Here is a 22,797-nt window from a genome sequence, read left to right on the forward strand (position 1 = left end):
TCGGTCAAAAAAGTCCTGAACTCCATAATGTTATCTGTGGCCTAATTCTTAAAACAGGAAAATGGCTTCAAGTACTTATTTCTGCCCCCAATATGTACCACCTTGACAAGGCTTTGATGTCATTGATAGAAATAGAGTTTTTATATAGAGGCCATGCATTATATTTATTCCTTTGTTGACTTATTTCTGAATTGGTACCATCCTGCCATTGACTCTAGGTGAAAACTCTGGCTGGGAAAAGAAAATCCTGATTGTCTAACATAAAGGTAACATTTAACACAGAAGGTAAATAACATAAGAGAGCCTGACTCAACCTCCTTTGCTAGTAGGTATGGTATTTTAAGCCACAGTGCATGTGCATGAATAAGTAATAGTCATATATAATATTCTCAGATATTATATACTTACTACATACATGCACAGTGCTTTCCAAGACAGCTACAAATTTACACATGCATCAACTATCTAAAAACATAGAAATAGGTAAGCCTATTAAGTGGAATTTTCTTAAATTATATTTGAACAATCAACAGGAAAAGTAATCATGTAAGGTACCGCTCTGTTCTCGTATATATCTACAATAAAATTCTATAAACAGTTGTCTCCCAAACATACCTGAATAAAATTAAAAAAAAAAAGATAACACCCAGTGTCCTATATTTGTATATTTATGGTCATTTCAAAAACAAACAAACAAATAAAAGAGCCCCACTCAGGTGCATATTTACATTCTTCAAACTGTAGCGGTGAAAAATAATTCTATTAAGTGCAGGACATTCCTAATGTTGCAGTAGTGACATTTTTCTTAAGTCTTCATGAACACATTGCTTTTGTCTTAATGGTGATGCATTCCATGACTATGAGACAGTTCTCTCGTCGCCTTCATTTGCAGACGGTGGCACAGTCAGGATTAAAGAGCTCCTTGTATAACGGAGGAAAGAGTGTATTCACTATGTCTGGATGCGATTGCTTAAATACCTGCAGTTTCTCCCCGTGCAAGTTGCAAACTGCCGTGATGGTTGGTATCTTGGCTATTAACTGCAGAATGGAAAGACAGAGAAGGAAACAAAGGGGGAAGCTCATTAGTGCTCTGTCTTCTGAATCAGTGTCCTTCCTGGCCCCAGATGAAGGGAAATGGCTTTGGAAAAAGATGTTCAGAAAGAAAGAGGGCTCACTTTCAGTTTCTCCGTTAGAACAAAACAAAACAAAATGCACTCCCCACCCCCCGCGCCATCTTCTAAGGGAAAAAGAAAGAAAGCAGGACGAAGCTTCCTGATTCGTTGTTCTTGAATAAAGTATGCAGGGGAGGTAGTCCAGTTTAACTGTGAGGAGTGGTGCTCTGCAGGCAGGCTGACTGAGCCGGAATCCTGGTTCCAAAATAGCTAAATGGCTGTGTGGCTGTGACATACCCTATGTCTTGTCTCAGTTTTCTCATTTGTAAAATGGGCTTAGTGATAGTACCTAGTTCATTGGGTTGGTGTGTTTTTGTATAAAAGTGTTAAGAACACCGTAGGCATGAAACACAATTGTTAGCTAGTATTATTATTATCTTTCATTTCCCATGTGAATTTTAACAACGTGGATATTAGATTTTTAGTTTTGGAAGTGACAGTATCAGGAAGTTGTAACCTAAACTGTGAGGTGTGATCCACAACTACCTGGACTGCTTTCCTGTCAAGCTCCCTAGCCCGCCTGTACGTCTCTCTGATCCTTTTCCACTGCAATGCCTAAAATGAAACCTGTATTTAATCAAGAGAGAATTTGGGAGGTCACTGGCACTTAGCTTCCTTAGGGAGGTGTTTTAAAAACTAGTGGAAGAATATCCACTTATAATCGCTACGTTTTCATATATATGTATCATGTGGAATGTAATTTTTGAGTTCAAATACCCAAAAGACAGTGTTTTACAATAATTTAAAATGTCCACAGTTTGCTAAATGCTACATAGGTCTTAGAAGGTGAACAATTCTAACTTTTAACATACATATAATTTAGGAACACTTAGAATCTATCATTTAGTGTCAAAATCAGCTTAAAAACAATTGTCACTGTAATCAAATTACTGTGGGAATAAGCTACGTTCTTGTATAGAGAGTACTTTTATGAAAGATAAGCTTGATAGTTCCTATAGCTGACCAAAGAAACACTTGAAAGAGATGATAAAATAAAATTAAATAAAATCCATCTGATCACCAGTTAGGCTCACCATGCTCCCTGACCTATTCAATAATAAGAATCCATTTCAGCCTTTGAAGTAAAAGAGGAAATAGATAATTAGTTACTTTGTGGCTTTTCAAGGTCAGAAATTTCCACTTTCATTAACTTTCCTTTTAACAACTAATAACTCTATAACCATACTATGAACAATCTAAAAATAGCATCAGGATTAGAGTTGTTGACATATTCATTAAAAGATCTAGAACACATAAAGAAGTTTGGGGTTCAGACTTTCCAATTTAACCATTTCCATTGCTATTTGACGATAGGGATAGAAATGAGAAATGTGGAAATCTTTGTCTATAGAATGGATGTTAAATTTTAGAAGAGAATCAAAACTTTCTCTCCAACATTATGAGGTACTCAAACTTGTAGCAGGCACTCCGCTAGACACCAGCATGCACAAAACAGTATGGTCCTTGCTTATAATCCACTTGTGAAGAGAGATGTGAATGAGGTTACCACACAGTCAAAAGCAGACTGAGACACTGTGGTGAGGGCTATGGAGGAACGGTGCTAGGAGAAGTGGTAGATAATAGAACATTCTGATTTCTTCTGGCAGGCCAGGGAAGGCTTCCCTAAGAAAGTGCCATTTCAGCTGAGCTCAGAAGGAAGAGAGAGAGCCAGCTAGATGCTGGGGCAGGGGGTACATAATATGCCCCAGGAAGATATGGAAAAATGCTGTGGAGCTTGGGGCACTGGAAGAACAGAGGGAAGTTCACTGTCTCTGGAGCAGTGGGTGAGCATGTTCGAGGGTTAAACTGGAGAGGTGGGCATTGCCAGATTATGCAAGGTCTCATAGTCTACATTAAGGTCTTTGGAAGGGTTTTAAGCAAAAAGAAAGATGATGAGAATCCCATTCTGAAAGATTCTCTTTGGGTCCAGGGTGGAAAACTGTGTCTTTTCTATATTTTCATAGGTAAAGAGTGTACAAGTGTCCACTTAACTAGAGTCCCTTGGGAAATAATTCAAGCTCTTTTACCAGCTGGTTCATACAGAAGGAGACTACAACAATTTTGGAACACTCCTCGCACGTTACAATTCTCCCTGAAATAGCTATTGAATGCAGAGAGGCTTTGAAAGTTTTCAATAATCATCTGCAGTTGAATTCATGATGTGCGGAGCTCCTGAAACTTCCAGAGGCAACTCTGTAATGACTGTCAATCTTTACTATGCATAGGTATCACTGGGGTGCTTCCTAAAAATGCAGATTACTGGGATTTACCCCTAGGGATTCTGTTTCAGTAAATCTGGGGGAGCTCAGACTCCATGTTTCAAATAAATATCCCCTGTGGATACTGATGTAGTGGGTCCATGGAATAGACTTTGAGAAACAGTGTTTCAGGGGCTCACATCTTATAAATTTATAACTGGTTTTCAAAATTGAAAAGCAAATTCTGTATTGTATTTGAAATAGTTCTAGGAGCTGAGTGGAAAGTTAGCTCCTTTTCAGGAGTCAGAGAAGGAAGTTATCATATCTAAAGAGGGAAGGTTCCTTTTGGTTAGATCTATTAGTTTGGTGAGGGACAAGCAATGAACTTCCTGAGTTCGCTATGACACACAAATATGAAATAAAGAGGATTAGTCTATAAAAATAAAATAAAATTTTATTGTATTTTATATTTAAATTTTTAAACCCAAGATAAAAATTTGGGTTTTAAAGGCTGACTGCCCGGGTTTGAATCCTGGACCTGCCATGTACAGCCAGGTCATCTTGGGTAAGTCACTTAACCTTTCAGCTTCCTTATCTGTCAGATGGCAATTATAACAATCCCTACCTTTGGAGGGTTAAATGTATCTGCACAAACTGTCTATAGCTACGCCTGGCACACAGTGGTGATACACGTGTTAGGTGTCATGCTTCTGTTCCCAAAAAATGCTTACTTCAGGGAGAGAAATAGTCGAGGCCATGCTTCTTCAGCCAAATGACATGGAGGGCAAGAACCCAGCTTAGCCCTTAACCAAGCACCAAAAACCAAGTCTCTGTATATCATGTGTTAACGTGTGGGGAAATCAGCCATTTACTTTTATTGGAATGAGAAAGCAACATCGTATTGATTTTCACTTTCTTGTAGCAACTTTCTTAAAGTAAGTTGCTCATTTAATAAACTGTGATTCATAAAGTAGAAACCTATGTACTACAATTCTTAAAGCATTTTTCTGCTCTTTTAGTGAAGGTGTGGTGTGAAAAATTAATTGTATAAGAGGATGACCCTTCTTTGTTGCTTATTTGCATTGGAAATATTTAACCATGTGTTTGGTTTTGGAAAGTGAATATGGACTCTTGCTTCTTTCCTGCCCTAAACTGGGGTTTAAGAAATGTCTGGTTCAGGACCTAGTTCTTCCCTCTTTTATGGAACTTGGATCCCGTTCCTGCTGCTCATCTGTAGAATGGGCTGAATGGTGACAATTCCTTTTTGTTAAAGAGCACTGGGACCATTTGAGCAAAGAACACCGAGAAAGGCAAAGAGCTTCTGTGTTCTCAGAAAGGGCTGATTTAAAGGCGTCCAATCAGCTGTGGAAATAGAAGTGCTGATGGGGGCATCCATCACTCTGGAGGCATGATGGGCCAGGAGGCCACAGAGAGGCAGCGGTAGCACTTGTCAGAATCCAGAAGGGCCTGGTGGAGGAAGCAGCAGGCAGTCACTTATTGCTCGTTTATATCATGTACTGCAGCTGGGGGACCCCCATGTCAAAGTGAGCTCAGAGCAGCCTCAGCAGCAGTTAATGGCTCAACAACTTTTAAAACAGCTGGGGAGGTGATCCAGAAGCACTTGGAGATGGAGGGGGTAGTCAATTTTAAATCATCGTGAAATTTCTTCATGTTTAAATAATCCCCATAGCAGGAGTAGACAGAGGGTCTATAAAAAGGCATTTTCACACTCATCTCTCTCTTAAGACAAGCATTTCTTATAAGAAGGAAGTTTTAGCTTATACCTACAGGGGTCTACAAGAAGAAAAAGCTGCTGTGTGAGAAGAGATAATAATCCCATGCTTCTTTCCAGAGGGTGGTTTTATGAGAAAATCCACAATTTTATAACTAGTACGTTTGATGTTGGAAAAATGGAACATGCAGAGGGTAACACTAGTGATCTTGTTCGTATGGGCTTCCAGGCCATCAAGATGCCCTCCCACCTAAAGCAGGAAGCCAGTAGTGGTTTGCTCAAAGTGGAAGAAACGTTAAAAGCACTGATAAAAACAGGGCATATCAAGTGAGGCTAAATACATCCATTTCACTTCTCTGCTCACTTTTCTTTTTTGGATTTTTGTTTAGCTAAACCTAGACACTTGGATTAGAAATATAATGTCAGATTTGAGGTATCTGCCAGGTCATAAGCTCTCCCCGCCCCACTCTTATTCCATCCTTGGCTGTGGTTCTTTCTACCCTGGGCATGGCTGATTAAAGTGGAAGTGGACACTTGATTCAGCTGGGATTGGAATTTGGAATCAGACTGAGAGACAGAAAGTTATTTTCTAAAAGTAGCAGAAACTACAAGGAACCTAAGAAGCTAAGAGCTAGCCATATTTCACCATGTGGACCAGGGAAGCAGAGTCAATTGGTATTCAGAGAGGGAGAAGAATGAAATAGATACCTAAAGAGAGATAAAAATGTGAGGTGGAGAATTCTGAAGGCTTCCCAATTCCTTGTTCCAGTGCCTTCCTGAATGGCGGCTGAATTTTTGACCTTAGACTCCAAGAGATATCTCTCCATTATTTTACGCTATTTTTTTCTTTTTGCTTAAGCTAGTGTGAGTTGGTTCCTGTTACTTGTAACCAAAGAGTCCTAACTAATACATTGACTTCCAACTTGATGAGTGAGGAGTACATCAAAACCATTCTTCTTATTTATAGACCATTAGTCTGATGGACAACCCCTGGAATTTCTGGGTGTTGGACCTATAATGTATGTCAGCAAACTATAAACAGCTGAAATGTACTGAAATAACCTGATTTCTCACAGAAATTCCACACGAAAACCACTCGAGGGCCAAGGCCATGTGTTATTCACCATTCTCTCCCTTGCAACTGGCACATAGTACATACTCACAATAAATGTAGGTTGAAGCAGAAAACTATCCGAGGAGAAAGCTATGTTTCTTGAGTATGGATTTGGAATTTAAAAACTTGAGTGATCTTTTGAATTGTATTCTATAATTTCGCCTATTCCTGAATTATTTTAAAGCATATGTACCATTGTGAGGAAGCCTGAGTGGGGCTTTTGGGGTGCCTGGTTTTACTGGGCAGTGATTACACAGGTGTGTTAACTTTGTGATCATTCACTGAGTTACACACTTATGATTTAAGAACTTTTCAGCATGTATGTTATACTTAAAAAAGTATAGAAATTTTAAAGTATGAAACAAATTCCTAACCAAATAGAAAGGGGAATGGGGAGGCTCAGACCACAAGGCCACATCATCTGGGTGGGGGCTCCTCTGCTGACTGGACAGACTGCTGTTCAAGATTAAATTGAGCCCAAATCTCTAGTTCCACCTACTAAGAACTCTAATATAACACCTAGTGTCGTGCAAGAATGATAAGCAGGCTTTAGACATCAACATTCATAGTCTATTTCGATCTCATTGAAAAAGCAATGAAAATCAATGTCAATGACCCTTTGCAGTTTTCATTGATTTCTCAATCAGCATTTGCTCCATAGACTCTGTCTATGAATCAACGTGGTTATTTTTTTCTAAATCTGTATCATAATAGCACTATTAATGTGTGACTGACCAGGAATGATTTCTTTCAGGTAAAATTTCAATTATTAGCAAGTAAAATAGGGCTGTCTAAGCCTTCCATCTTTTAAGCTTTTATTTAGTAACTTGGTGCTGTTATAACTGAAAGATAAATTTCCCTCCCTATATTGATGATATAATTTTGCTATTGTTATGCTGGAAACAGCCTTAGGAATTAAGAAGTTAGTGAACCTGTTGGCTTGTACCTCTCCCAGCTCAACCTATCACAGTTCTCCCTGGGAAGGCTGGAATCTTCTAGATCTGAGAGGAAGGTGAACCTCAAAGGAACAGATTTGTCCCCATATGGTACAGCCATTCTTTTTGTCCAGGACATTCTCTTTCCATAGCTAACCTGAGATCTCCATTTTATTCTCATTAACATGACAAACCTTATACTTCATGGGTGAAGGGGTGTGGTGGGACATCTTCATGGGCAGCAAGGACTTAGAAAGACTGACTAGAAAAGAGAGAGCCCAGAGAGGGAGAGAGAATAACTTTCTGGCCAGCCAGGCATCAGAGGGAAGAGGGAGAAAGAGAGGTTCCGAGCTTTGGCAAAATAACTAGACTCCTCCACATCCTATAAGAATTAGAAAGGGTTTATTAGCATAGAACTATGGGTCTAAAAATACCCAGAAGAGTGGTGTGGCCCATGATTCCTGGAAAGGTAGCACCTATAGCACATGGCAAGGCACAAGCATTTGAACACTGTCTTGAGAAGTGAATTAAAGGCATGGTACTCACTGAAGTGTTCTAGTTGTGGTAAAATAAAAAACGACATTCCCTCTAGTCTCTGTATATGCTTTGTGGTCTGAGTTACACGGGAGTTCTCCATGCCTTCTCATATGTGTTGTTACGGGGTTTGCTACTTTTAAATTTCTCAGTACAGCTTTGGGCAAGTACATACATCCAGGAGTGTTGCATATATTTGCAGGAGTGCTGGGAAAAATAAATATGCTACCTAACAATATTCCAAGACTTTAATTACCTGGGCACAACAGGAGGGGCTGGACTGAAGAAGACTACATCAGGTGAGTCTCCAGCAATGGCCGTGACCCAAAGGCTCATTTAGGAAAGGGCTGGGAACGTGCACCTGAGAGCAGGATGTGGGCAAGACATGCAGATCCAAGTTTTCCCTTGGCTATGAGGACACGGCCTCAACCTGGCCTAGCTGGATTGGCCCTCTTTTCTTCTTCACCCTCTGCCCCTCTGGTCAGGGCAACAAGAACAGCAGATTTAGTGACCTGTAATAATGGAAGTCCACAGGCCAGAAAACAGAATAGTCAACAGTCTCTGCAGTTCAAATATTCACTGCTCTGCCTCCCACCCCTTCTCCTCCCCTGCAGTGGTTATGCTCTTCTCAACTGAGCGGAGAAAGAGCACCACAGCTTCCCAATCTCCATAGCGGTCCTCATCCCGGAAGGAAATGTCTCAAAGTGAGTCATCGCAGCACCCAAAGCAAAGGTGACGGAGACCCTCTTGAAAGCCTGACGGGAATGCAGGCTTTATAAACACTGTGCTCAGCAGCTTTGGGGCTGGAATACCATCCTAAACTAAATTACCATAGTGCACAGAGTACTAATTTAAATCTGCAAGACTTGTCAAAATCTGTCTGTTTCTTCACTTATTGGAATGGTAGAACATGTAAAGAATCCTTAAAACTATCACACTGGACTGAGCATTGGAGGACAAAAGAAGATGTGACAAGGGACCTTTGTTTTTCTCTTTTAGAGTCAAAGAATATTCCTCAAAGGGACCTTAATGACCATCCAGTCCAACCTACTCATTTCCCAGACAAGAAAAGTGAAGCCCAGAGAACAGATGGGCTGCCTCCCCTAGTCATATGGGGCTTAAAAATATATATGTACACTATATATATATATAAAATATACATATATATGCATATATGTGTGTATATATATGTACATATTTTTTTTCCACGAGCTTTAGTGAAAGTGACCAGTGTTATCTCATTTCCTGGCTTCTCAAATCTAGGATCCAGCCAAATCTAACTATTATTCATAGACTTACACTTTCTTACCTCTATATTATTGCCCCCAACACTTGGAATGCTATACTCCACCTCCCCAACCACCCAACTTCCATTTTTTGAAATAGTTTTCATCCATCAGTGATTAGTTCAAATATACTGTTTCTTGGATAAAAATTTCTCTGCTGACATAAAATTTCTTCTGTCTACAGCAACTACAACAACAGTACTTACATACTACCTATTATGGACTGTGCAGCTTGCTTATATTTGATCTCAGTCCTCAGAATAACCACATGACGTTGATATTATCTTTAGTCACATATTACAGATGAGGAAACTGAGGCACAGAGAGGTTAAGTCAGTCGTCCAGGGTCATTCAGCTGGGAAGTGGTTCCGACAGTTTATTATAAATATGCCACATATCATCATTATGCTGATGAGGAGAGGAAGCTAGATTCTTTAATAGGATCCCCCCAACCAATAAGTAAATAAACAAACAAATACACAGATTAATTGATAGGAATTGAAACCTTCTAGTTAATGGACACAGAATTCCTGAATTTTCAAACCTTGCTTAGGTTCAAGTTTGGACAAGAGTATATGGCACTGTTACTTGAACTTCAGTCTCAGGAAGTGGGCATGTAGAAAGTGTGTTGGAGACTGTGCACTCAGGACAACATTCAATGACTGAGTCTGAGCCGTGCACCTCTCACCTGATGTCTGCTACAGCTGTTCAGCGTCAAACTAGTGGGCAGTATAAATAGTCTTTGCCCATTACACAGAAGGGAGATCCACCCCACCTGCTGGAGATTTCACCTGAGTCCCGGGACTCGAATACAACAGTTGGGTATGTACACATTTTTCTAGAGAGAGGTTTCATAATATTTGCCAGATTCCCCAGGGAGATGTCTATAAATAACAAATTTAGAGGCATTGTGGAGGCAGAAGAGCTCCATGACTATGAAGGCAGAAGGAGCATTTCTGGAAAGATGAGAAGAATCTGGTGGAGTAGAGCAGTTTTTCTTGTATTTAAATAAAATATTTATTCCTTCTGGACGACGTGGGTTTGATGAGAGGGTGTCCCTATACACTGATGATGCCACTGTCCTTAAAGTGTTAAGGCAGTCAGGAATTCGAGAGATTAGCCATCCGCACCCCAGCATTTGACAGTTGATGAATCTGAGACTTAGACAAATGGAGCGACTTATCCGAAGCCACACAATCAGAGCTGGGATAAACGAGAGTCCAGTTCCCACTCTATTTCATGGTCCCTCCACGTTAGTTCAAATAACATCCTATGAAAACGTTGACTGTCACAAGGAAGGGTCCACATGAAACCCAATATCCACACACGACCTGTGGAAGCAATGCTTTGTCATCTGGCTCCCGAGAATTTTATATAAGAAATAATCCTCTTCTAATGCTTTCTCTGGTCCCCAGCTTTGCAACATTCTCCCTCTATAAGAAAAGAACTGAATGGATGTTAACTAGACTAATTGTGGTGATCATTTCACAATATATACAAATATTGAATCACTACTTTGTTCACCTGAAACTAATGTTATATGTCAATTATATCTCACCAAAAAAAAAAAAACCCTAAAAAAAAAAGAAAAAAAGAACCGAATTGTATACTTTTCCCACTAAAGATGGAGAATGGAGAGTTAAGCTGACCTATAGTCATTGGTTTAACTTTTTTCATTGCCCTTAAATAGCTTTCATTCTTCAATTTCTCTGTTTCCTTTCTACCTCAAATACCTCAGCTCACCAGCACCAGGACACCAGGAAGTAGAAAATGGTTTAAGCATGAGAATTTTACTCTCGTAGGGAAGTAATAATCACAATTTCACAGTGTTAGAATTTATGCAGTGTATATCTCATTTGAACCTTAAAACATATCTGTACAGGAGCAAGAAATTATAATCCTCATTTTACAGATGATGAGACCAGGGTTTTCTGATAAGCAGACAATACTCCCAAGCAGAATAGCAATAACTTTTGTCTAGCTCTGGATTTTATCAAGATCTTAATTTTAGAGTAGTAAATATGGGGACCAAAGTCTTTGGGAGATCCCAAATGCAGGTGCTCCCCCCCCCCATTAATTAACCAGATGTATTTATGCATATATGCTACAGAGCAATTACAGAGACAGACGCATATATTGACATTATGGTCTTTTCTGCCCAGTGTTATCTGAACGCATGCAGAAGTTTTGCTCTCAACTGGGAGAAAACAGGTGCAGAGAGCAGGTGATTTGTCCTTGCTCACATAATAAGTGAAAAGTTACACCAAAGAGAACTCTCACTCTACAGTGTGGAAATGTTTTTCCTAGTGATATGTTAATTTGAACAAAATGTTACCATAATGAAGCAGCATACTTAATTCATGGAGGTTTTCTATAGCAGTACTCTGTATGTGCAAAGTAAAATCTGATAGCATCTCCAATAGAGTCTTCCCTCTTTTTTAAAAATAAAGAACTTCGAGAGCAGAGTGGGAGGATTTTAATAATAAAAATGTAAAGAGTAGGATTCCTATCACCTTTAAGCAAGAATATGCTCCATTTCCTACTTTCTTACCCTCTAAAAATGTTCAATTCTTAAGAAATCAAAGATACTTTAAAATCTAAAATAATTCTGGCCCTCTAAAAAATTCCAGTTCTTAAGAAATCAAAGATACTTTAACATCGAAAATAATGCTGAATATCAATCATTAGAAAATTACTTCTTTCTTTCATGAGCATTTTACTTTGGGAAACATCTTTTCTCAGTACTCTTCTTAAAGATCTCTATTTTTAATTAAGCTGAATCAAGAAATTGATGGCATCTTGCATGCATTTTGCCCCTGGGATATTTCACCATTTTGAAAGAACCCGAGGACAAATCTTGCATCAAGAGATGAGTAGAGCTGAAGGGAAATTTAGAAGTAATCAGTCTAATCTTTTACCCTGGGTAGGACTGTCATTTACAATACACCTGAGAGGAAACCAAGCAGTATCTACTAGAATATGACAAACGACAGGGAGCTCACTACTTCATACAGTGGTCTACCCCTCTGTTTAGCAATTCTTATCATTTTATAGTTCTTTCCTATTTTGAATAAACATCTACCTACTCTTAACTTTCACCCGGACCTGACTCCTAAAGGGGCACAAAGTCTCTTCTTTCTTCATATATGAATTTTAAAGGCTCGTTTCCTTATTTCTATGCTTCACGCTTTTGTTCTTCAGATGAAACACCCTCAGTTCCTTTGATTTGTCCTCCTATACCTGGGGTTCAGATCTGTCAATATCATCTTTCCCTAAGAAGGTCATTCTCCTTTAAGTCTACTATAATTTACTAGTCTCCCTTTTTAAAATCGGCACCTCAAAATGTATGCAGCCTTTGATAACTTTCAGAAATTGTTGCTGCTGAGAAATGTCCTTGGTTTCACACAACTAGCCCTCTTTGCTCACTGCGCTCTCTTTTGGGGATAGTGGGTCTGTGATCTGAGGACCTACCTTTGCCAAGGTCTCATCATCCAGGTGATTCTTCTGAATCACATGTTGAAGTGCAAAATAAATTTTTTCCTGAAGCTTCTGGACCTTCCTTGGTTCTATCAGCCAGGCTCGGTCTGACAAAGGAAAAGAATGGGTAAGAAGGCGAGGGAACATAAGTTTTTTTTTTTTAATTAATTAATTAATTAATTTTTGGTGAGGGAGATCGGCCCTGAGCTAACATCCCTTGTCAATCTTCCTCTTTTTTGCTGAGGAAGATTAGCCCTGAGCTAACATCTGTGCCCATCTTCCTCCATATTGAATATGGGATGCCACCAGAGCATGGTTTGATGAGCAACTTGTAAGTCTGTGCCTGGGATTCGAGCCTGTGAACCCCAGGCCAGTGAAGCAGAAAACACGAACTTAACCACTATGCCACCAGGCCGCCCCCAAGGGAACAAAAGTTTTGTTTTCTTTCACTTACAAGATATAACTGCTGAGTTTCAGACCCATTTCAAAGTAGTTCTAAATTGCTTTTGAAGATGTAATTATTTATATAAAACATAAATATTGCATAAGCAATGCCATGATGACAGTAATGCACAATACATCGACAAAGGAAATGAAGATGGCGGTAAGGACACAATGGTTCAAATTAACTCCTTCGTGTTTCTTCTTGTCTGTGACAATTTATATCTCTTACTCTTTTTCTGGATATACGCTGAGATTTTCTTTCAAAGTAGAAGTTAGTGATTTGTGAAGAAAATGAATTATAGCAGTGAAAAAAATCTCTTGTACTGGAATATTTTTGGTATTCAGGATCCTTCTTCCCCTTTATAAGCCATGTTGCAATTTATGTAGCATAAACATGAATCAATTTCAAAAATTTAATCTTGAGTCCTCTTACTCTACACTGAAATTTTTTTTTTCTGGTGAGGAAGATTAGCCCTGAGCTAACACCTGTTGCCAATCCTCCTCTTTTTCCTGAGGAAGATTGGCCCTGGGCTAACATCCATGCCCATCTTCCTCTACTTCCTTTACGTTATATGTGGGACGCCTGCCATGGCATGGCTTGATAAGTAGTTGGTAGGTCCGTGCCTGGGATCCGAACCTGTGAACCCTGGGCCGCCAAAGCGGATTGTGCAAACTTAACCACTATGCCACTAGGCTGGCCCCTCTATATTGAATTTTTAAATGGTGGATAGGATAATCCCTCCTTTCTTTTCTTTTTTCTTTCTTCCCTTGCTCTCTTCATTCCCTCTTTCCCTCCCTCCTTCCTTCCTTTCCTCTTAGAAGCTTTATACACCATGGTGGCAAAATTCAGCCCAGCATCAATGGCTTGGGTTGGAGCTTCAATGAAGAGACACCTAGAGTCTCCAAATGCGGAACAAATACTCATGGAAAAGAACTTGGACATGATCCTTCTGAACACAGTTCAGGTCAGGTGAGAAACTGGAGTCTGTAATCCTAGACAAGGCAAGGACAAGTCTAGCCAACAGTTAAGCAAAACCTTACGTAAGTGAGCACAAAAGCCTTCAGTGACAATTGTCAATCAGAATAAATTAAGTTTCCCTCCCTCTCCCTTCCCTAAACCATCTGGAGCTAAATAGACAGTGGCTATTATGGCAACAACCTAGGGGAAGGGTGGGGGTCTGGCATAAGATGGAGCCTACATAGTCTGGAAATCTCTCTTCCTCTCTTTTTGAATATGGCACTAGGTCAGGTTGGCACACAAGGTATTTGGAGTTGCTGAAGCCTCTGAGTGTGGGTTTGCCACCAGGGCTGGAAGACTCCCCACTAGGTAGAGTAAGCCAAATGTCATGCTTCCAAACTCAGCAGAATTTGATAACTATAGGATGTTCCTTCAGAAAAACGCTCATAATTCAGCTGATTTCTAACTCATAAGGAACAGGCTTGCCTTCCTTCTGGGGCAGTTATCTTCATAGCTTGTTTAGGTTTACCTTTTAAATATTTGCTGCTAGGAATTTACTGACTTGACACAAACATACCTAAAGAAGACAGTGAATTTTGCAATGCTTCTTGTGAGTAAGCAGGAACCAGAGTGAAGTCACCTCCCTCCTCATAGACCCACAGGCTTAGAATTAGTCTTCCACTGAACTATACTCAATGAGAACAATGAAACGCAATGAGAAAATGGTAGGAGGAAAATTATCTGGCATGTGGTTGCTACCAGAAATAAATATTTCTTGTCACTTCTTCCACTTATCTTGGCACTTCCAGGCCTGGGAAACTCTCTAGAGTTAAAAGAAAAAAAAAAGCCTAGAAGAACAGCTTGATTTTAGACAGAGCCACTAAAGAAACTGTTAGTAATAACATGTCAAGTGATAACTAATTTCCATTTTTGATAAAGTAGTTAAACAAAAAAACGGAAGCAAATAAAAAAATCTTCATGAAATTTAAACATAAATAAATAAAGCCTAGGGCCGGCCCTGTGGCTTAGCGGTTAAGTGCGCGCGCTCCGCTGCTGGTGGCACGGGTTCGGATCCCGGGCGCGCACCGACGCACTGCTTCTCCCGCCATGCTGAGGCCGCGTCCCACATACAGCAACTAGAAGGAAGTGCAGCTATGACATACAACTATCTACTGGGGCTTTGGGGGGAAAAATAAATAAAATTATAAAAAATAAATAAATAAATAAATAAATAAAGCCTAATTGATAAAAAGTGTAGAGGTTGGTATTATTGGTAGATATAGCTAGAATGACATGTCAACGTGTACTGTCACAGATAACATTAATTTCTTCCATCCTCATTGAAAAATATGTTAGGGTATAAGAAGAGATATAACCTCTAGAGATAAATGGGTTATAGAAGGAATGAGTCTTTCGATCATAAAAATTATTGGGAATGCGTCTTTCTTTCAATAGGGAACTGTCAACGACACTGCTACGTCTTGACCCCAAATCTAACCAGACAGACAGCTGAGTGAGTGACTCTGAATTCTCATTCTGGCTGAAGAAGGAGCCATGTATTTATTAGGATTCTATACATTTTTAAGCTTGCATATACTTTTAAAAAGAATTTCAATTGCTACAGTTCTATTTGATTTACAAATATCACATCTTACCTTCTTTGAGCGCTTTTTGCTATTTTATTGCATTTTAGAGCTAGATGAGGTCTTTATTATTATGAAGTCTAATGCTCTTACTTTATGGATGAGGAAACTAAGGCTCTGAGGGGTCAAGTGTTAAAGGTCACACAGATAAATGGTGACAGACCCCGTCCTAGAACGTCTACCACTACATCAGAGATCCTTCCCTGTCCACCCTTTAGTAGGAGCCATTTTTCCCTTTGCTGTTCTCACTCCTTTTTGTTTCTGTGAGGCAGATTAGCTCTGAGCTAACACCCGTTGCCAATCCTCCTCTTTTTACTAAGGAAGATTGTCCTGGGCTAACATCTGTGCCCATCTTCCTCTACTGTATACGTGGGACACCTCCACAGCATGGCTTGATAGGTGGTGCATAGGTCCTCGCCTGGGATACAAACCTGTGAACCCCAGGCCACCGAAGCAGAGTGTGCGAACCCAACCACTACGCCACCAGGCCGGCCCCCTCATTCCTTTTAAAGCTCCCAATATTGCTAAAAACAAGAGGCACCAGAGTTTGCCTAAAGTAAAACACCAACATTAATTTGGGTGGAAAAGCTAATGAAAGAGGTATTTAAAGAGGAGAAAGTGTATGTTTTTCTTATTTCAGTCCCTATGCTAGATCTTTCATTCAGGTATATTTCTACTACTATATTTCTACTACTACCTTACTGGACATTTTTTTTTTTCTATGTCCTTTGTTCTTAAAATCAAAATAGAACTTACTTATAGCTCAGCTCACTATCTGTTTTCATTTATCTGTTAAGGAATAATTTGGCTTATCTGAATCTGATGTGACCCTTACCACATGCTCTACTCTTGATTTGGGGGACAAAATTGGTCATTTTAATTAACTGGAGGCTACTTTCCTTTGAATTGTCCAAAATTGTCAAAAGCATGCAAAAGAAAATACAGTTTTAAAGTTTCTCTTGAGCACGTTGGCTTAGGTAGGTGTAATCCATGTTAAAGATAGCGAAACAGGTTAAAAAAATAAAAAAGGCAAAGACCTCAGGCCTCCCTACCTGGAGAGATCAGCACAGCAGATGAGAACAAAGCAATCTCCTCCTCAGTCAGCTGCAAGGAACACAAATTCTTTGCAAAGTCAAATGCTTCATTCACTAGGTCATCAGAACCTATAAAGGAAGGCAAATTAAATGAAAATACTTGAACAGAATGGGGCAAGAGGAAGAAAGGTCCCATAATCAAGAAGTTATTCAAGGACTTGCATACTAGGCACATAGAAAAAATATTTCCAAGTTCCTATCCATAAAAAGTGATTTAGTAGTAATTATAGAACGAGAAAATTGGGCAACATCTTGACTAGGTAATGAAAGATAACATTACCAATGAGGGGCAGATGGAAATGGTGTGTGCCCATTGTAATATCCCGCTGGGAATATATAACTCAAATCTAATCTTATAAGTTTGAAATTAGTTCCAACTAAAAAATTTTAAATAAGTGATTGGGGATCCTGTAGCATAGAGATAGTATTCCTAGAAAACCTAAAACATTATGTATAAGAGGCTGAGGGCTGTTGGTCTTAGGGGCACTTGAACCTGGCAATGTAGGGTGTCTAGGGGCCTCAAACTGAGATGTTAAAAACTTCTTATAGAATGGAGATAAGGAAACTTTCAATATGGTAACTTCTCTGGAAATTGGATCGAGGAGCTAGCATTCATATATTTTTCCCTTCTAGTGAATGACTCGCAGTCAGTTGCTTAGCCATTGTGAATTTTGGCAAAGTAACATTTCATCCCTACGCTGATACTTGGTAAATGTTTATTTTATGAGGTTGGAAATATACCCACGTTGCTTGCCAAGGCTTTTCCTCCTTTCTTGAAAATCTAGCCTTGGAGATGCCATGGATGTGTATCAAGTGCAGAGGGGAAACATTGCCAGCCCCATCAGTCTTGCTGTTGGCTTCTGTATCAACTAACGGTACAAGAGGTTAAAGGGCAGTGGCCTCCTTTGATGTCCGTGGGCAGGAAATGGAACAAATGGCACTAGCAATTGTTAAAACCTTTCCTGGCATCAGCCCATCTTCGCTAATGTTCTTATCCACACTGTGCACTGATGACTGGATGTGAATGATACACAGCACTTCCAAACAGAGACCGACAATGTCCGTGCCCTTCCACAAGAACGGTCTGGGGATCATTGGCAGGTCAGCACCCACTCTATCTGTGCTCCCAGAACTTCATGTATTAACAGGGAGAAAGTCACTGCTCTGAGTGAGAAACAAGCAAAGGAGCTCCTCTTTTAATTAGGTGTCTTAACTAATGATTATGAATTTACATAAAAAACTTAAGACGTCACTGCTATGGACAACTAGTGGTCTACATAATATACTTTGCGAAGCAGTAAGCTAGAAGGTAACAGAAAAGCTGGTCCTACAAAGAATGACCTATAACACATCTCAGCTCTTTTAGAATCAATCTCCATTGATTTCCGAATGAGGCATGGTCAGTCTCATGGTTCTCTCCTTCCTTTCATATTTGGATGCAGAATCGTAGGATCCAAAGATTTAGATGAAACATTGGAGGCTCACCTAGTCCAACCCTTATCGAATAATGAGATACTAGTTCACATTAAAGAATCAAGGCATTTCATTTACCAATTTCAATCTGAGTGGAGAAATTGATGGTAGCTAATAAAATTGTGTCATCATCAAAGGTAAACTTACCTAAGGCCTTGAACATCTGTATTCCTCCATATTTTCCTTCAAACAGAACAGTGTTGTTTAATGGGTTGAAGGCACGGCACATTCTCACTAAAACCACTTCCAAGCAACCTACGAGTAAAAAATAAAAAAATATGTATAATATATTCAATAATAAAGAGGTTATTACTGCATATAGGCCAAGAGACTTTCAGAAACTTTAAAACACACACACAGACACATATAGACACACACATACAGAAATCCTTCAAGATTCCTTCCCAGGTGAAAAATAACTATTTTAGAAATAAAGCTCTAGTAAAGATAAAATATACTTTAAAGGTGGCTAAAATGGAAGGCAGCAATAACATTTTTTTAAAGCATAAATTCCTTTCTATTTCTGTGGCTAATATTAAAGACAGTTTCAACTCTTGAATTCACAAGTGATGATAAGTGGCCCAGAAAGGAGCTTTGTGGCAGGCAAGTCCAGTCTGGTAACTTCTGTAGAAGTTCTGCTATTGGGAACACTTGATCTCTGCCTCAGTGTTTCATATAGTCCATGTATATTTCAGCATATGATGACTTTAAATAGAGACTCCCTCAGCGTGTTTCTTGGAGGCACCATTTATATCTGATGTTCTTTGAAACGAGGGTTTCTTGGTCAAATAAGTTTTGGCAAAATGTTAAATATTATCTCATTCCAGAGAGTTATAATCAATATTTACAGATCAAAGGCTCGGAGAAGTCCTGATGTGAAGGAGCTTGTTCAGCTTTGATGGACCTAGCATTTCTCTGAGCTCACTGTTAGCCCAATGAGGGCAGGAACCCTGTCTGCAGCCATAGCCAATTGTGGTTATTTTATTCACTCTCACACCTCCAGGACCTAGAAAAGGCCCTGGCACATAGTCGGTGCTTAATAAATATTTATTGAATGAATTAGTTTACTACCTTTGTTTTTCCTTCTAAACACTTATTGACATCCTGAGGAACTATAGCTGCACAGTTTCTCTCTATTTTGGAGAAATAGTGTTTGCCCCATAGAGTTGGAAAGTGACAGCCAAAGCCAGAAGCCACAAATTTGGATGAGGGCATAATTTGGGTGATTTGTCTATACCCAGGGTACCTTTCTTATGCTGCCACTTTATATTTATGACTGTGTTTTATCTCCTTTGTTCTGCTGATTTCTCTTTGCTTTCCCTCATATGTCACCTTACATAGGGTCTTACACCTAGGAGGTGACTTGCAAATATTAATTGAAGCAGTGCTTTTCTGACAAAAGCAGTAATAGGTACCATTTATTGAGTATCTACAATGTGGAAAGCACTTTCCTTGGCCCCTTATAGTCATTGTTTTATTTGCTTCTTGCAATACCATTTCAGATGAGTTTCATTAGCCCTTTTTTATGGATGAGCCCTTTTTTATGCCTCATACAGGAGGCATGAAGAGGTTAAGTACCCTGCCTTTTATACTAGAGTCAACATTTTCACGGTAGGCAGAGATGTTGAAGATTATATGGTCCAGTGGTTCCTAAACGTCAGTCCATGGACTGGTTACACCTGAGACTTAGAAATACATGAACTGGGTTCGCCTTTTGGAGATTCTGATTCCACAGGCCTTGGATGACGCCTATGACTCAGAACAGTCAGTAAGCTCCTCCGATACTGCTGACGCAATTCCAAGTTTGGAATTCATTATTTGTAGTCCATCTCTTTATTTTACAAACGAGGACACTGCCGTCTAGAGAGGTTAGCTCAAGGTTACATATCAAGTGTGGCAGATTTTATTTTTCAAAGAGAGTCACAAAAATATCTTCCATACCACACACTTTTCTAGAACCTTACCACTCTCCCATCAAGAAGGAGAATCCATGTCTCCTACCCTTGAGCCCACGTGGGCCTTCACTGATGCCTCAACTAGTAGAGTGTGGTGGAAGTAACACTATGTAACTTCTGAAGCTAAGTCAGAAAAATGCTCTGCACTTCCGCTTGTTCTTTTGGAATGCTGGCTTGGAAACCTAGCAACTGTGCGTAGAAAGCCCAAGCAGTCTGTGGAAAGGCTCACATGAATAGGTACTGGGGCCCCCAGCCCACAGCCTTGGCTGTACGTAGGCTGTCGACCAGCATAAATTGCCAGCCATGTGAGCGAGCCAATTTGAAAGCGGATCCTCCTGCTCCTAGTCAAGTTGTCTCCGTGAGCACCACACGAGGCAGAGACAAGCGATCCCTGCTGAGCCCTGTAGCTCAAATTGTAGCTTTGGGAGCAAAATGCGTGATTATTGTTGTTTGAACTAAGTTTTGGAGGTGTTTTAACCCAGCAATAGAAAACTGGCACATCAAGTTAATGTTTGAATCAAGATTTGCATCAACCTGTATCATTTGGTAAAGAAGCAGCAGTGACTCAGAACAACTAGAATTGCATGTGGCCCAAGATCAAGTGCCAGCTCTGCCATATACTGGCTTTGTTATATGGAACATAGCCCTTCCCTTCTCTGAATCTTCACCTCTTCTTCTATAAAATGGAAATAATACCATCTCACAAGATTAAATGAGATGTCATAGGTAAACATAAACATATATATGTATGTTATTATAGATATAAAAGTATGTTATTAATATTACTATGGCCCAGAACCATGAGTGTTAACATGAACACCATGGTGGTTCTTATTTTCTATTTTCAAATGGGGCCAAGATAGACAAATAATTTTTTCTCTGTTTGGGTAATAGCATCTGCAAAGTCAATCACGTGCAGAGTTTCTTGATCTACTTCCTAAGAGAATGTGTGAGTGTCTGAGAGAATGTGTGAGAGAAGGGGGAGGGAAAGATGAGAGCACAGGAGAGCTTCTCCTGGTATATTCTGGCTGCAGGCTATCCTCAGTAAAATGATTGGAAATGACCACAGAGGCAGAGCTCAGCTAGCCTGGATTTTTTCTCCTCCAACAGAAGGCAAGTAGCACGTTTTAGAGCCAGCTCAGCAATTCAGCCACCGAGACACGCTAATTACTTGGTCTGCTTGTCAAGCTGGGTATCTCAACCTCTGCAATTAATAGCTCCACTTTCAATAAGCAAAATTGTATTTGACTTCAAAGGGGAACTGAATGAGTATCAGGGCATTTTTATTACTGAGAGTTCCTTTGGGACTTGCCTGACAATGTGGGTGGTAAAAGTGAGATACGTATGGGAAGGAGGATTTTCTAGAACCAACGCTGAGCTAACGGTTGACCACGTCCTGGTCTAAAATAGGCCCCCCATGAATCTTCTCCTTGTTTACCTGACTTCAGAAGTAGAATTTGATCATTTTGACAGAGCTCCATGAAGCCTGTTATCCGCTTTGCAAACTCTACGACATATTGGATGGCGTGAGTGATCTGGATGGCACACTGCTGCCATAGTGCTTCCCTGGACTTCAAGAAAGAAAACACAGAATGTACATGGAGCAAAGAACAACTTGGAGGGTCGGTGAAATACTCAGGGTTGCCCTACTGCTGCTTACCTGTCACCTGCGGCCCAAGGTGGGAATTTACCCAATTCTTTTAAAAGAGGCAGACAATATTTTCTAAGATATTGTTTTGACCTTTTGAACCTTGATACACCACAATTATCAAAGTACTAAGGCTCAAATAATGGAAACACGACGATAGTATGTAAAGATAGTTATTTATAGTTTCTTTACTCTTTTTCCTCCTTTTTCCAGAACTTACAGAGATTGTTTTTTGGTATAAAAAGAATTTCAAGGGAAAAAGTATCAAATCAAATCACTCTCTTAAGTAGTATAGAATCCCAGAAATGGATTTTGACCCTTGGGTTATTTTCTTTGGAATGGGAAACATAAATCCAAGTGTGTTAATTCTGGTTTTTGTTGACCATAACAACACCTATGCTTTTGTCTCCTTATTTGTATAAAAGTGGTAATATTTAATTGCTCCAGTGGCGAAATCAGTGTATCGTAATCATATATTTAGATACAGACACATTTATATATTTTATCAAAATTCCATTTACTGGTAGATCTTGTAATTGAAGATCTCATTCTCAACGTAAAATAATGTGAATACAGAAGAACAACAACAAATTCTTTCTCTCAAAAACTTCTCTAATGGACACAATAATCAAAATAATAATAATAACAGTAATTATACGAGATGAGTTGTCCTTTTTCCTTTTGGTCCTTGTTTTAACATGTAGGGCAAGAAAAAATATTTGGCTTTATTGCATGTCTTTGCAGTGTAAGTTTGCGACTATTATTACTGCTGTGATTTCTCAATTGCTTCTGCTCCTTGCCTGGCCCAAAAAGCCACCATGAGATGTCTTAAATCATCTGAGGTAGGCACAGTCACTCTGGTCACTCAAATAGGGCAGTGATTTTCAATTGGAGGTGTTTTGTCTCCCAGGGAACATCTGGCAATATCTGGAGACACTTTGATTGTCACAACTATGTGTGAGGGGAGTGCTACTGGCATCTGGTGGGTGGAGACCAGGGATGCTGCTAAACACCCTACAATGCACAGGACAGTCCCTACAGCAAAGAACTGTCTAGCCCAAAATGTCAATAGTGCTAAGGTTGAGAAAGCCAGAAACAGAGAAATCACAAAAAACTTTCCTGCAGTTTCCCAGA

General features: G+C 39.6%; 1 protein-coding gene across 1 annotated transcript in view; it reads right to left on the reverse strand.

Moving 5' to 3' along the window:
• Positions 1-421: 421 nt before the first annotated feature.
• RORB (RAR related orphan receptor B) overlaps positions 422-22,797 on the reverse strand; it is a 180,159-nt gene continuing 157,783 nt past the window's right edge. Inside the window, exons 6-10 of the mRNA XM_058565647.1 lie at positions 21,454-21,586; positions 18,208-18,315; positions 16,546-16,656; positions 12,443-12,555; positions 422-1,038 (exon numbers count right to left, since the gene is read on the reverse strand). Of these exons, the coding sequence (XP_058421630.1) occupies positions 883-1,038; positions 12,443-12,555; positions 16,546-16,656; positions 18,208-18,315; positions 21,454-21,586 (621 nt within the window). The 3' untranslated portion in view covers positions 422-882. The remainder of the gene's footprint in view (positions 1,039-12,442; positions 12,556-16,545; positions 16,657-18,207; positions 18,316-21,453; positions 21,587-22,797) is intronic.

Source organism: Diceros bicornis, chromosome 22 (genome assembly GCF_020826845.1).
Source record: "Diceros bicornis minor isolate mBicDic1 chromosome 22, mDicBic1.mat.cur, whole genome shotgun sequence".
NCBI classification, from domain to species: Eukaryota; Metazoa; Chordata; class Mammalia; order Perissodactyla; family Rhinocerotidae; genus Diceros; species Diceros bicornis.